General features: G+C 32.6%; 2 protein-coding genes across 2 annotated transcripts; both read left to right on the top strand.

Annotated features, from left to right (window-relative positions):
• Positions 1–1,778: 1,778 nt before the first annotated feature.
• On the top strand, positions 1,779–2,360 carry LOC111376480 (NAC domain-containing protein 19-like). The gene is made up of 2 exons (XM_022999442.1): positions 1,779–2,055; positions 2,152–2,360. The coding sequence occupies exons 1-2, from the start codon at positions 1,792–1,794 to the stop codon at positions 2,281–2,283; spliced, it is 396 nt and encodes a 131-aa protein (XP_022855210.1). The 5' UTR covers positions 1,779–1,791; the 3' UTR covers positions 2,284–2,360.
• Positions 2,361–11,380: 9,020 nt separating this feature from the next.
• Positions 11,381–12,627, top strand: LOC111370204 (RING-H2 finger protein ATL79-like). Its single transcript, XM_022991894.1, has 2 exons — positions 11,381–11,878; positions 12,268–12,627. Exons 1-2 carry the CDS (start codon positions 11,509–11,511, stop codon positions 12,492–12,494), a joined length of 597 nt encoding a protein of 198 aa, XP_022847662.1. The 5' UTR covers positions 11,381–11,508; the 3' UTR covers positions 12,495–12,627.
• The last annotated feature ends 365 nt before the right edge of the window (positions 12,628–12,992 follow it).

Consider the following 12,992-nt stretch of genomic DNA (forward strand, 5'->3'; position numbering starts at 1 on the left):
AAAACTATCAAATTATGTTCCCTTTTCTAGTTCCTGTGGGCAAATTAGAAAATATAATTTGATATTTTATCCTAATTAATCACATATAATACGATAAAAATTCCTGTGGGATAAAATTTATCATATCAAGTATGATTACTTACAATTAATGTTTGTTCTCCAAATGTGATCCCAAATGAACCTTAATATATAATTTCAAATAATTAAAGATCCTGTGGCTATTCCTTAATTAATTAAAACTATATGAATCACCAAACATTAACTAAATTCTTAGGGTCAAACTATTGCTAAACCATAAGCAATACAATCGGACATTAATGTACTAATATTATTCAACTTAAATATTGCATGAATAAAACAATAAACTATTCACACAAATAACAAAAATAAATAATATAAGCACATAAATATCCAAATTAAATTCATAAAGAGCCTTCTTATTAGAATTAATTTTTAATGTGTAAAAAATTATTTAACAGATAATGTATGCATAATAAACCACAAAATTTATACATACAAAAAACATAAATAAATAAGTTCAGTACATGTGAAAACAAAATCACCAAATAATCCTCATTAATTTTCGGCACATGGGTCCACAAAATGATACAATTTCAAATATTTGACTGATACATTTACATTCCACTTCCATATGATGAAGTTGGCAGCATTTATTGCATTTCATGCAAGTTGGCAACCATTATTTTTCATGCAAGTGGGCCCTATTGCTAGAAACTAATGGTTTTTTTTTTGTACTTTAATTGGTAGACAACGAAGTGAACGTGTCTCTCTGCATGCAACTGATTTGAAAGGATTTTTTTTTTTTTATTAAGGTCATCTTCAACCTCCTGCTGGGTCGAAATGATCCGGTTCCAACCCAAATGAAAGATCCGGGCATATCTCATGATTCCGACCACCAAATTTTGAAAATCTTATATCAAAATTCTCAGAAATCAATTTCCTAATATCAGTTTTTATAAAAACGATTAAATCAAAAATCATATTTTTCAACAGAAAGTGTACAGGTTGAGAGCAAACAAGGTAAAGGCAAAACGAAAGCTCTGATACCAAATGTAAAGTCTACTTAAGCGATCTAAACATGTTTTAATCAACAAAATAGCATTTAGATCAATGCGGAATAAATTGGATTGAAAAACTTACCTCCCGCCATTGTCGTTGTTCACATACTTTCTCAAGCTTATAGGTGGTGTTTAACTTCGGGTTAAGGCTCTTCTAAGCCCTCTTTCTCACTGCTTAGATGGTGCATGCAGATTGAACATGAAAATGAGCTTAAGGACCTTCCGAATGGATCTCAACGCCTTTAAAATGCTCTTCCCATCACAGAGCGGTTATGCACGTCCATGGGTGGTTACCAAACATGATTTTAAACGTTGGGTTAACTGCTTTCATAGTGGGACATGGGATATGTGGACCACTATTAATTTGGTTAAAATCCAACATTCCACCCTGCTGATGATGTAATTATTGTATATTACTTGATCAAAAAAATCAAGAACCAGAAGATGCCTCCCCATTGGATTAACTTGGTAATATACACGAGATCGACCCGGAGAAACTCGCTGGTGAGATCATCTATTCTTCCTTCCATGCTTATCCTGTCCTTTTATGTTTCTTCCGTCTTCAAAAAGAGTTTCTTGGATAATTTCTGGCTATTATTTTTTGTATCTCAAATTTTATGTTATTCGGTAAGGCTTTTAGGAAGCCAGGAAGATAATTCTTCTTTTTCTTGAATTTAATTTTCGCATTACAGATGAATATGGGCAGACAACAATGAAAATTTGGTACTTGTTTACAATAAGGGGTAGAAAATACCAGAATAAGAAAATAAGTTTATCTACAATTGATGGGTATTGGCAAGCAGAGGGAGACGATGAAAGAGTCGAAGAAAATGGTGAAACTGTTGGATTTCAAAAGACATTTAAATTCTACAAGGGAAAACCTGAAAGCAGTACTGATACATGTTGGATTATGCATGAATTTAGAGCTATTGATCCTCTTCCCCCGAAATACAGTCATGTTGAAGGACAAACCAAGGTATGTTTTTTTTTTCTTTTTTCCCCTTACTATTTTCAAATGAAGTTCTGAAAGAGTTGTTGTATTTATACATTACTTTATTTTCACATCTTGCAGTTGGAGAAGGATTGGGTTTTGTGCAAAATATGCAACACTGAGGTCGATCCAGAAGCAGGCGAAACGGTTGAACACTCAGATTCGGTCTCGGATTATGTCTCAGAAGAAGATGAGGAAGAAGTAGCTCCATGAGGAAGAATATCTGGGATGTTTATTTGATGTCTGTTTGCTGTTTAAGTTTTTAAATAAAAGATTTTAATATTTCCTCTGCTTAGATTAAGATCCCGTCTTGTCGATTAAAATTTTTTATTGATTTTTCATCTTATATTTTCAGTATACGTAAAATCAAATTAAAAAATTAGAATGGTACCCAATGCATCGTGGATTTGGGTTCGGCTCTTGTGTGGTACTAATTAAGTGAACTTTAATTTTGGTCACGTAAACTATAGCAACACACTTAGTTACACATATATAACTTGATTGTAAAGATTGTGCACTCCAAGATTATCTGTTTGATACAAATAATGGGCTGAGTTTTTTAGAACACTAAGTAATCAACCCACCAAAATCAATTGCCAAGAAAACATCTCACCATTGCCTCTTTGTAAATAACCCACGAAAGGAAACCAAGAATCAATGAATTGGTCGCCTCAGGTGTTTCTCTCAATTTTGCACAATAAAACAACGGTTAACAAGTAAATTGGGCCAACATCATGTCTCATAGGTTAGAGAGAGGCCATCCAACAAATAGTGGACGGGCCGAGCAATTTTAATTCTAATGTTGCTTCAAACAGTCCAAAACATTTTTTAATCGACGCCAATCAATTTCGATGTTGATTTCACTTTTCATTCTTCGACCAAAGCCTGTGAAAATAATCTTAACGTTATTGCCCACTGAAAAATACGTAACAATGACCTATGCACGTCTATACCTGAGGCGTCCTCTTCTCCTTATTACACAACTCAATATTCAAGAAACGACTCTAATCAAACCCCAAAGGGTATAACAACAAAGGTGCGGTAAATTCAATTCGTATCTCTCTCAGCCGGCTTGTGTACGTGTAGGGAAGAAGGCAAAATATTGAAACCATTTTTTGTTGAATTTAGTGTACCTACTCCCAAAGTATTTTCTAAGAATAATTTATTTAATTTCCTCTGCATACGTTAACTACTCATTTTCATATATCTCCTAAATTATTGTTAGACTATCTGAATGAATTTTATACATACAGGTGATACACCTACTTAGAGAAAAATTATCAACTAGACTGTTGACAATTTTATCAATTTTGGAGGGGTTGTGTTGATTTTGCTTGTTAAGAGTCGAGGTTCATCTTTTGACCTCCACCTTTCAAACTAGCCATTGGACGTGCTTGTTACGACATGCTATTAAAATTTTAGTGGAAAATAAAATAAAAATGTTATAAAGGTACTCAAAATGGTGTAACTTTTCAATCTTTTATCTATTTCTACCTACCAAACATACTTCAAATCTGGACTTTTATATAAATGTGATCAGGGCAACCATGCATGTATATGCATAGAGAGCAGATGGTCATTTTGTTCTCAAATCTCAAATTTTTCTTTTGCATCCCTTTTATACCTTAGAATTGTCTTCTCGAATTACAATAAACAAAACTAAAGAAGTCCAAACAAAAAAATTCTCAAAACTTTAATTTCTTCCTTTTCCTCTCTATTTCTCAGTCAGAAATGACTGCATAATTTTCAGAACCTGATAAGAAATAAGAGCAGAAATGCAGCCAAAAAAAAAAGGTTCCGTTTTCTACTTCTATAATCATCTTAATTCAGATATTACCTGTCTATCTATACAGAACTTGGCTGAACAGTAGAAAACTATAAATAAGCTAAAAAAATTTGAAGGAAAAAGGGATTAATTAATTAAGATCGAGATCAGATGGGTCGGGTCGGGTTTTTCTTCTTTATTCCCGCCTGGGATGGGCCAACCAGAGGGAGCTGAGGGCGCTGAGGCGGTGGAAGTACTCGGCTATGGCCAGAAAACAGTGTGCAGCTTGGAAGGTCGTCAGAATCTGGTGTAGCCGGTGAAGGGTTTGGTGCCTCAGATTATCAGCCTGTAAGTCAATGTTAATCATATTCTAATTAATTGATTTCATATGTGAAAATGTAAAAAATATGTATATAAAACAAATGATAATCACCATGCACGTATGTTGACTTTAAAGGTATAAACACTCAATTATCTACCATCAACATAGCACATTAGTGTGTTTGGTTCTTCTTAAATTTAAGTCGAACTTACTTCAAATTACTTATTTTGCAAAATGTGATCTTTTAAAGTAACTTTAAACTAAACTCTCTTATTGAATTGTCTTACTAATTTACTTAAATATATTAGTATTTCATCACTCTTTTAAATAAACTATTGCGTATATTTCAAAGTTTGATTTTAAAAACTGATACACGACTACGCCATAAATTAAAGGAAATTTATATCTCGGGCCTTAGGTATAGGGCAATTCAATTTTAAGAAAACACGTTTATAATTCCAAAATTCAAGTGATAAATAAATAATTAAAGATATTTTATTATTTACATATATTAATGTCACAATTATACAATTTATGATACAATTACATATTTATAGGTTATAACTTATTTATTGATTACATATTATTAAATTAATTGGTCACAAATTAAAATTTTTATAGGTTACAATTTATTTATCGGTCACCCAAATTTAATAGGTCATAACTTATTTCACGACCACAAATTATCAAATTAATTAGTTACAAATTAATTTCCAATCGCAAATTACCATTGTTCACAAATTATTGAATTTTATGGTAACGTGTTAGATAGTTAGTCACAAATTAATCAAATAATTGATCACAAACAAGAAGAACCCCCAACCCATTCCCAGTTTCACAATCGACACCAAAACTTGGTCATAGATCAACTAAATAGTAGATCACAAATATCTAAATAGTTAGTTACAAACACTCTTCATCCAACTCCCAACACCAATAGTTGGTCACAAATACCTAAATAATTGGTTATAAAAACTTTTCATCCCCACTCCCACCACACCATCGACACCAATAGTTGGTCACAAGCTCTTCAACACATCCCACACCAACCCACCACCAATAGTTGGTCACAAACTCTTCAACCCATCCCACACCAACCCAACACCACCACCACTTCAACAAAAAATAAAACCAACAACATTGTCGATCACAGCCAGCTGTACTATAGGCAACACCATCTGTATCACCACAAAACCCCAACACCAAAAGATGGAAACAAACACCACCACCACCATTCCAACAATAGAAAAAATGAACAACATTGCCGATCGCATGTTGCAACGACGCTATACAAAGAACCCGAACGGTTTCGTAATTAAATTTGGACCCAACGATTCCACTTACTAAATATTTGAAAATTTTGGGTTAGGTTCCGTTCTCGTTTGAATCGAACCAAATCAGACTATGTTCAGTCCTACATTAGAAATAGGAATTTGTAACGTGTCATTTACCCGATGGGGTTTTTTCTTATCCTTTGTAACTAAACATTACAGGTTTTTTCTTGCGTGTTGATTTCTAAATCCTTTCATTTGGAGAAGTTTGGGAATTTTAATTCAGGCTCATTTGTCAGGTTCTACCACTCTTATCTCTACAATAAAATTTGGTTTTGGATGTGCCAAGAAAATTAAAAAAAAATAAAAAGGCTGAGAGAGATTTTGCTTGGCTAATCTATATTTTAAATTGTAAAAAATCTTCATTTTAATATAAAAATATAATTTATTTAAATGTTGTTACATGTGTAAAAAAAATTATGTTGGAGGGCTTATATTAATTAGTCGTCTAGGCCACTAAATTCTCGGGATCGGCTACAGATGCATACATCCTTAATCAAAAATCATCTAAATTTTCATTAAATTGTCATGGCGTGGACCTCTCTTTCTATATTGACAAACATGATTTTAAGCATAGTTTGGAACATTAAGTTCAACAATGATTCTTAATTCGGATAAGTTGATTCGTTGGAAAATTTGTACGTAGTTCTCATGCTTCTCAAACCTTCCTCTTCGATTCTTCTCTCTTTCATAACAAAAGCGTCCAATGGAGGACGTGGTTGAAAATCTACAATAGAATCCAATATATTAAAATAAATGAGAAATAAAGTTATATGAATATTGTATAATGAGTGAAATAATATTGATTTGATTTCTCCAAGTGGGACTCAATGAAACATCTAACGAACTCAGAATTCTGTGGATGAAATGAAAGTAGTATCATCGACAACTTAATGTATACGAGTGTCAATTAAACAATTTTTATTTCTTTTTATTCTTATCTGCCTTTTGGTCTTATTAAATGCACATATAAAAATTAATTTAATATAAAATGGAAAATTGGCAAATGTCATGTTTAAATTTTCTTCCATGATGCACTTTCATCTTCAACATTTATTTCTTGATAGTGTTATCTCTCAATATTTTCATAATTGACATGTGTATACTCATTCAAGTTCTAAAATGACTTTTAAGTTCGCATAAAAAAATTAATTTATGTTGAATTATTTATAATTTTCCTATGAATGATGCATCTGCACTTAATTGGCAGTGATTTAAACACAAAAGCATCCATATATCGACCACTTTTATGTTCTTCAACATCCGAACTAACCTTAACTTGAGACCACAGGAAAAGGGCACCAAAAAAAAGGACTCAAAAAACAATAAAAATGATAACGGATCTAAAGATGAGTAGAAAGACTCTTGAATGTGATACATATTATTGTTTAACACCAAAAGAATCATGTGTATGGAATGAGAGTGAAACAAAGAACGGAAGTGGAATAAAACTAAAACTAGAGGTTCAAGATGAATGCCATGCGATCGCATAGCCACAACCCGAAACTGGAGAGGCCAGTTTGAAGAACTCCATACGATCGTATGGAGTTATACCATGCGGTCACATGGTAGTAACAAATGACCGTTGGAGGTCGTTTCTAGTAGTTTTTTGGCAGCTTTTGGAAGATTTCTTGCAACCTGTCAACATGGTTTTAACACCAATTCGTGACATTGATTGAGGCCTATAAATAGGCCATGGATGATCAATGAAAAATATAGAAATCATATTACAAATATATGATGAACATTCCTTCATTTCACAAGAAGAAACCAAAGTCTTCTTCATTCATATTCAAATTCCTTTAGGGTCTGCTTGATTGCAAAGATGGAATTTGGATGGAAAGAAAACGAATTTCAGATAATTGAATTCCCTATAAATTATTTTCTTGGGAATTATAAATTATTGTGTTTGAATGATATAATTTTTCATGTGGAATATGTTGAAATAAAAGTGTTTTTTGGTATTCGTTTGACTTTATTTTATATGAAAATTGTTAATTAAAGAGATAGATTTTACTGGTATTGGGGATGAAATTTGTTTTCATTGCCAACAACAACAAAAAATTCAAAAAAAAATTATCTATCTTTTGATGTTCGTTTGTCTTTATTTTATATGAAAATTGTCAATTAAAGAAGAATAGTTTTTTACAATAATTCTTAAAATTTGTTTCCATTGCCAATAAAAAAAAATTGCCTAGAATTCCAATTCTTATCATACCCATAAGAATTGGAATTCCATGAAAACAAGAAAAATTGGCGCGTGGGTTGGAAACATGGAATACCAATTCCATGGTAAATATATGTTATCAAATAAGGATAAAGCTAGAAAGTGGAATCCAATCAAATAGGCCATTAGTGTTCTTCAAGTTTGGAAAGTCACACAAGTGCTCAAGTGTTTGATTCTCTACAATGCTTGATTAATCCTAAAAATTATTTGTCGCAAGACCCTTTAAGCACCAACATTATATATGAGATGGGGGCAAATATCGTTTAAAGACAGCGATATAACGTCGTGTTTGAGCTTTCATATTCATTTAGGTTTTTCCTATTATTTTCATCTTTTTGAATTTTCATTTCTCGGTTTCTCCCTAAACCCCGATGTGATAATTTTTCAACAGAATGCGCTCAAACGCAATGAAAATTCACAAAAACAAATTACATTTTTATGAGTCTGCATCTAGCAATTCTCATCTCTCCACCTGACTAAATGCCCAACCTTAAATAAGGTTTTGGAATTCATGAATATGCTTTGCATTGCATCTGAGCAATTGCCCTTTTTAGAGGGCATTGGATATTAAAAAAATTCTTATTTCTCGAATAATTTTGTCCTTTCTCAAACTAATCCAAATGGAAGACTGTTAGATTGTTTTTGTGAATTCCAAAACCTTATTTAAGGTTGGGCGTTTAGTCAGGTGGAGAGATGAGAATTGCTAGATGCAGACTCATAAAAATGTAATTTGTTTTTGTGAATTTTCATTGCGTCTGAGCAATTGCCCTTTTTAGAGGGCATTGGATATTAAAAAAATTCTTATTTCTCGAATAATTTTGTCCTTTCTCAAACTAATCCAAATGGAAGACTGTTAGCCCCCCAGGGCACATCCAAGTTGACAGAACAATCACATTGGGGGGCTCTGGAACCAAGTGTGGGGAGTTCGATTCCTGGTTGGAGCAGCCAAGTGATGTAATAACCAGAGGAAGGTTTGGAGCAGCTTGGTGATGTAATAACCATGGAGGATGGTCCCTTTGGAGAAGGAGTAAAAGCCATGTGGGAACCTGGGAACCAACAAGGACACAACCTGCGATTTACCTCCACTAATCACTGAGGGGCTGGGGGCTAGAGGTCCAGGATTTAGTCCGGCTAAATTGGGACACCTGGATTATCAAAAAAAAAAAAAAAAAAAAAGACTGTTAGATTGTTACAGCAATTTTGGACTTTAGTATGTCTTGAAATAAGTGTTCTTCGTGAGCACTGACAGCAATACACAGAAATACATGTGGGTCGCAACACTCCATTGGATTCTAGTGGGCTCATTTTAATTATTTTAGAATATTAAATTGGATTGATGGATCTATTGCTTAGATGATTCTCGTCTACTACGTCGTAGTGGAGTCGTTATCATATTGTTTGATATTTAAAATCATATAAAAAATTTCATACACAATTTGACAATATCCTTGCTATCGCATAAATCGATAATTATCTAGACTCTAAATAAATAACATTACATGCATAATGAGTTAGGACTTGGCAAAAGGAGCCTTAAGTGCTTTTTCTTCAAAGAAAATATATGAGCCTGTTTGAGAGTGATTTTGAGAATTGATTTTTTGATCGTTAAGAAAAAAGTGGGATCCATCTGTGAGAGAAGAAGTCAAATATGACGGTTGAAATAATAAAATAAAGGTCAAAAAATCAATTTTTTGGGAGAAAAATTACTCCCAAACAAGTTCTATATATACACACACATGTCGACCTTCAATATCATAATTGTACTTGAATCTTCGTGATTTATCTTTGCAGGGTTTGTTGGTATTTCTTTGGAAGTGAAGAATTTATTTTATAAACTTCATATAAATAATTTAAATAAAATATATTAGTTTGAGGTCATTTATCCACACTCTAGAGCATGCCGCATTAAATATGGGGACCTATATTTCTTAATATATATTTTTAGGCATGGAATTGACAATACTACTTAGGTGCTTGGATTTGTCTTTTGGGGCATTCATTTTGAACACGTTACACACCCTTGTGTGAACGTAACGTGCTAGGGGTTGGATTGAAAATATTGCCCATTATAGTCGGAATAAAGATGATATTCGAGTTATAAATTTAAAATGATCGGTTAAATTTAATGAAGTTTGTTACAAAAATTTGAAATGACTTAATAGATATCTTCGCGGAATGAACATTTTAACCATATGTACATGCTATTAGTAGAGAGATAAATAAATAAATATATTGCTTCTTTAATATATTAACTTGTACTCCCACTTATTTAAAAAATAAATATATCGATTCTTTAATATAAGTTTCGTCGTCGTGTATTTATGAAATAGTGCGATTATATAGTAACATAATTATTCAGCTGGTTGAGACACAAGTTTCGTAGTCGAGGTGATCAAGAGTTTTACATAAGTCAATTTGAGTTTATCAATGCTATGAATGGGTTGTGTTACATACACCTAAAATAGTAATATGATGACCCCGCATACGTATAGATTAAGCGTTTCAAGGACAACTCTAGTTTGCTATTTGCTAGGATTTTATTCGAAGTGTGCACTTATTATAATATAAAGGTATAAGCTTATTAAAAAACTAAATAAAATAAGAGAAGGATTATAGATCAAGAAATAAAGATTCTTTATCTTAATTATGTCGGTCGAGTTAACATAAATAATGTGCAACAATATGTTTTATTATATTGTTCTTCTTCTATGTCTTTATAGTTTATATGCCAATTACCAAACTAGTAAATTAAAGATAACATCAATCGTCACATACCATGAGCAAATTTTTTAGATTATAAAATAAGATGTTGGCTAACATCTTTCAATTTGTGATGTGTTCCTTGTAAAATAATGATATTTACATTAACAACAAAATCGTGACAAATAATCCAACTTTTATGACATTACGATTATATCTTCCATCATAAAAAATACTATGCACGACTATAATTGTCCAATATAATTAAATTAGTTTGTCCAATATAATTAAATTAGTTTGACGAAAGCACTATTTATGATACTTCATTTGTGGTAAAGACGAAATCGTTAGATGAAATAGAATTAAGCCCTGTGTACAGGACACTGTTTTCACAAGGGCCTTACAGGCCACTCATTACCGACCTGGATTAAAAAAAATAAAAAAAAAATTTGTGCTGGCTCCACCATTGTCTCTGACCTGGCCGACCCCTGTAAGTGCTTCCCCTGTACGTGAAGCACGGTTGGATGAAATATTGCCACCATCATAAATTTATATATTTGTGAACGTATGCTTCTCGATATTAGTAGTATAATCATTTTGTTTATCCTTCATAAATTATTCAACAATGTGATCAACGTTTCTCAATACAACTTTATAAAAAACTAATTTCTTATTAAAGAGTAAGTTCGTTTTATCTTATAATTTTATATATGCACGAATATATTATTTTTGATTGTACATAGTATAACCATATATATTTTTCACCATGAATTTTTACCAAGGGAAGTATCGAAATTCTCCCAATTTGTGTTTGTTTTCTTTTGAATAATTAATGTTTTAGGCGTGACATTATGGGTTCAATCAATTTCTACTTGAAATATATATATATATATATATATATATATATATATATATATATATATATATATATATATATACACACACACACACACACGATTATAGCGGCCACCTATGCATTATGTTTAAAGTTGTTACGTCGTCTTGTAATCATTTGTCCCTCTCACTCACTGTCTCTCTCTAATATCAATTTCTTCTTATCAATCAAGCTCCAATTCAAATCCTCTAGCAGAAAATGAAACTGAAATCAGTGTATTTTTTGGGAAGAGCTCCAGCAGAAATTGCTGAATTCAATACCCATTTATTACCACCAATACCCGCCGGCTCCGGAAGAGTTGCTCCGCCACCGGGTGCAGCTGCAAAATGCGACGGCGACGCTCATAGATGTCCATGGTGGCCGTATACAAATTCCAACGATTTCAAAGAGAATACTGCCCTGATACTAATCGTGCTTATCATAGCTTTAATCTGTGCTTTAGCTTTCAATGCTGCAATTCGGTATATCATACGCATGCACTGCTGTCGGCGGCGGCGCAATTCTCTGCAATTACCGGTGGATCACGGCAATGTGGAAATGGCACAGCCAAAGACGGATCTTAGCTCCGGTACAGTTAATTATCTAATTATTTCAAAGTTAATCCATTTAAATTTTATCACGTCTGGTCCATATCATTTTTTTGTGTCATGCTTGAACAATATTTATTAAGCTTTGTTTGATAGAAATTAAAATTTAAGTCAAAGTCAACATTAAATTTTAATCATATATTTAAGAGACCCATAATTTTTCAATTATATATTCCATCAACTTCTATTAAAATTTGATTTTAATCTTGCCTCTAAACTCGTTATAAACTTTTGGTGTGAATTTTTAACAAAATAAAATATAATAATTTGTAAATGAAACTTTACACCCGTTGTTACACAAGTTTATTACATTAATATCCGTCTTATCATTAGACTAAACATTCGATCATTTAAATATTGTCTTAAACAGGTATGGCGGAGATGGAGGAGGAAATCACGGCCAAGGTGTATTCATCAGAGACGAAGCTGGCGGGGGAAGAAGCGGAGTGCACAATCTGCTTATCGGAATTTGCAGATGGGGAGAAAATAAGGGTTTTGGAGAAGTGCAGCCATGGCTTCCATTTGCAGTGTATACAACAATGGCTGGTTGCACACACCTCTTGTCCCACGTGCAGAGCGAGTTGTACTCTGACTTAATGCCCCATTTCAGTTTGTTATAGACTTTTAGTTGATGAATGAAAGGTAATATAGTGATAATTTTTTGTATGTAAATCATTTCTCTTTAAGTAATTTCTATTATTCCGATATTATATTTGAAGGGTTAAATATTCGAGCTGTCTTGGTAAGTTTAATATGTTCAACTATTCCACAATATAAACATAATTGGGCAAATTACTTTAGCCCTCCGTGTCAAGGACCGCAGTTTTACTTAACCCTTTGACACAATTGTAGTTGTAGTTTGCCCAACTTCGACCGCACGTTGTAAGTATTAGTTCAAGTTTAAACTGTAATTTTCTTTTCATTGTAATAATTATTTCAATTGTAAAATAACTCTGATATTTGTAAACGTTTGGTATAAATTCTCGTTATTTAAACGTCTACTTTTGTCACTTAGGTTTTGGTTCAAAATCCTATTATAGGAGGTATTAGTCATTCAAAAATCTTTCAATCTCATTGGTGGACCCCTCTACACCA

The sequence above is a fragment of the Olea europaea genome, chromosome 2 (genome assembly GCF_002742605.1).
Source record: "Olea europaea var. sylvestris chromosome 2, O_europaea_v1, whole genome shotgun sequence".
Taxonomy (NCBI): Eukaryota; Viridiplantae; Streptophyta; class Magnoliopsida; order Lamiales; family Oleaceae; genus Olea; species Olea europaea.

Excerpts from the sequence above, each read along its gene's own strand:
- LOC111376480 (XM_022999442.1), top strand. The coding sequence starts at position 1,792 with ATGAAAATTTGGTACTTGTTTACAATAAGGGGTAGAAAATACCAGAAT. Across the intron at positions 2,056-2,151 it reads ATGTTGAAGGACAAACCAAG|TTGGAGAAGGATTGGGTTTT; the intron begins GTATGTTTTTTT and ends CACATCTTGCAG.
- LOC111370204 (XM_022991894.1), top strand. The coding sequence starts at position 11,509 with ATGAAACTGAAATCAGTGTATTTTTTGGGAAGAGCTCCAGCAGAAATT. Across the intron at positions 11,879-12,267 it reads AAAGACGGATCTTAGCTCCG|GTATGGCGGAGATGGAGGAG; the intron begins GTACAGTTAATT and ends TGTCTTAAACAG.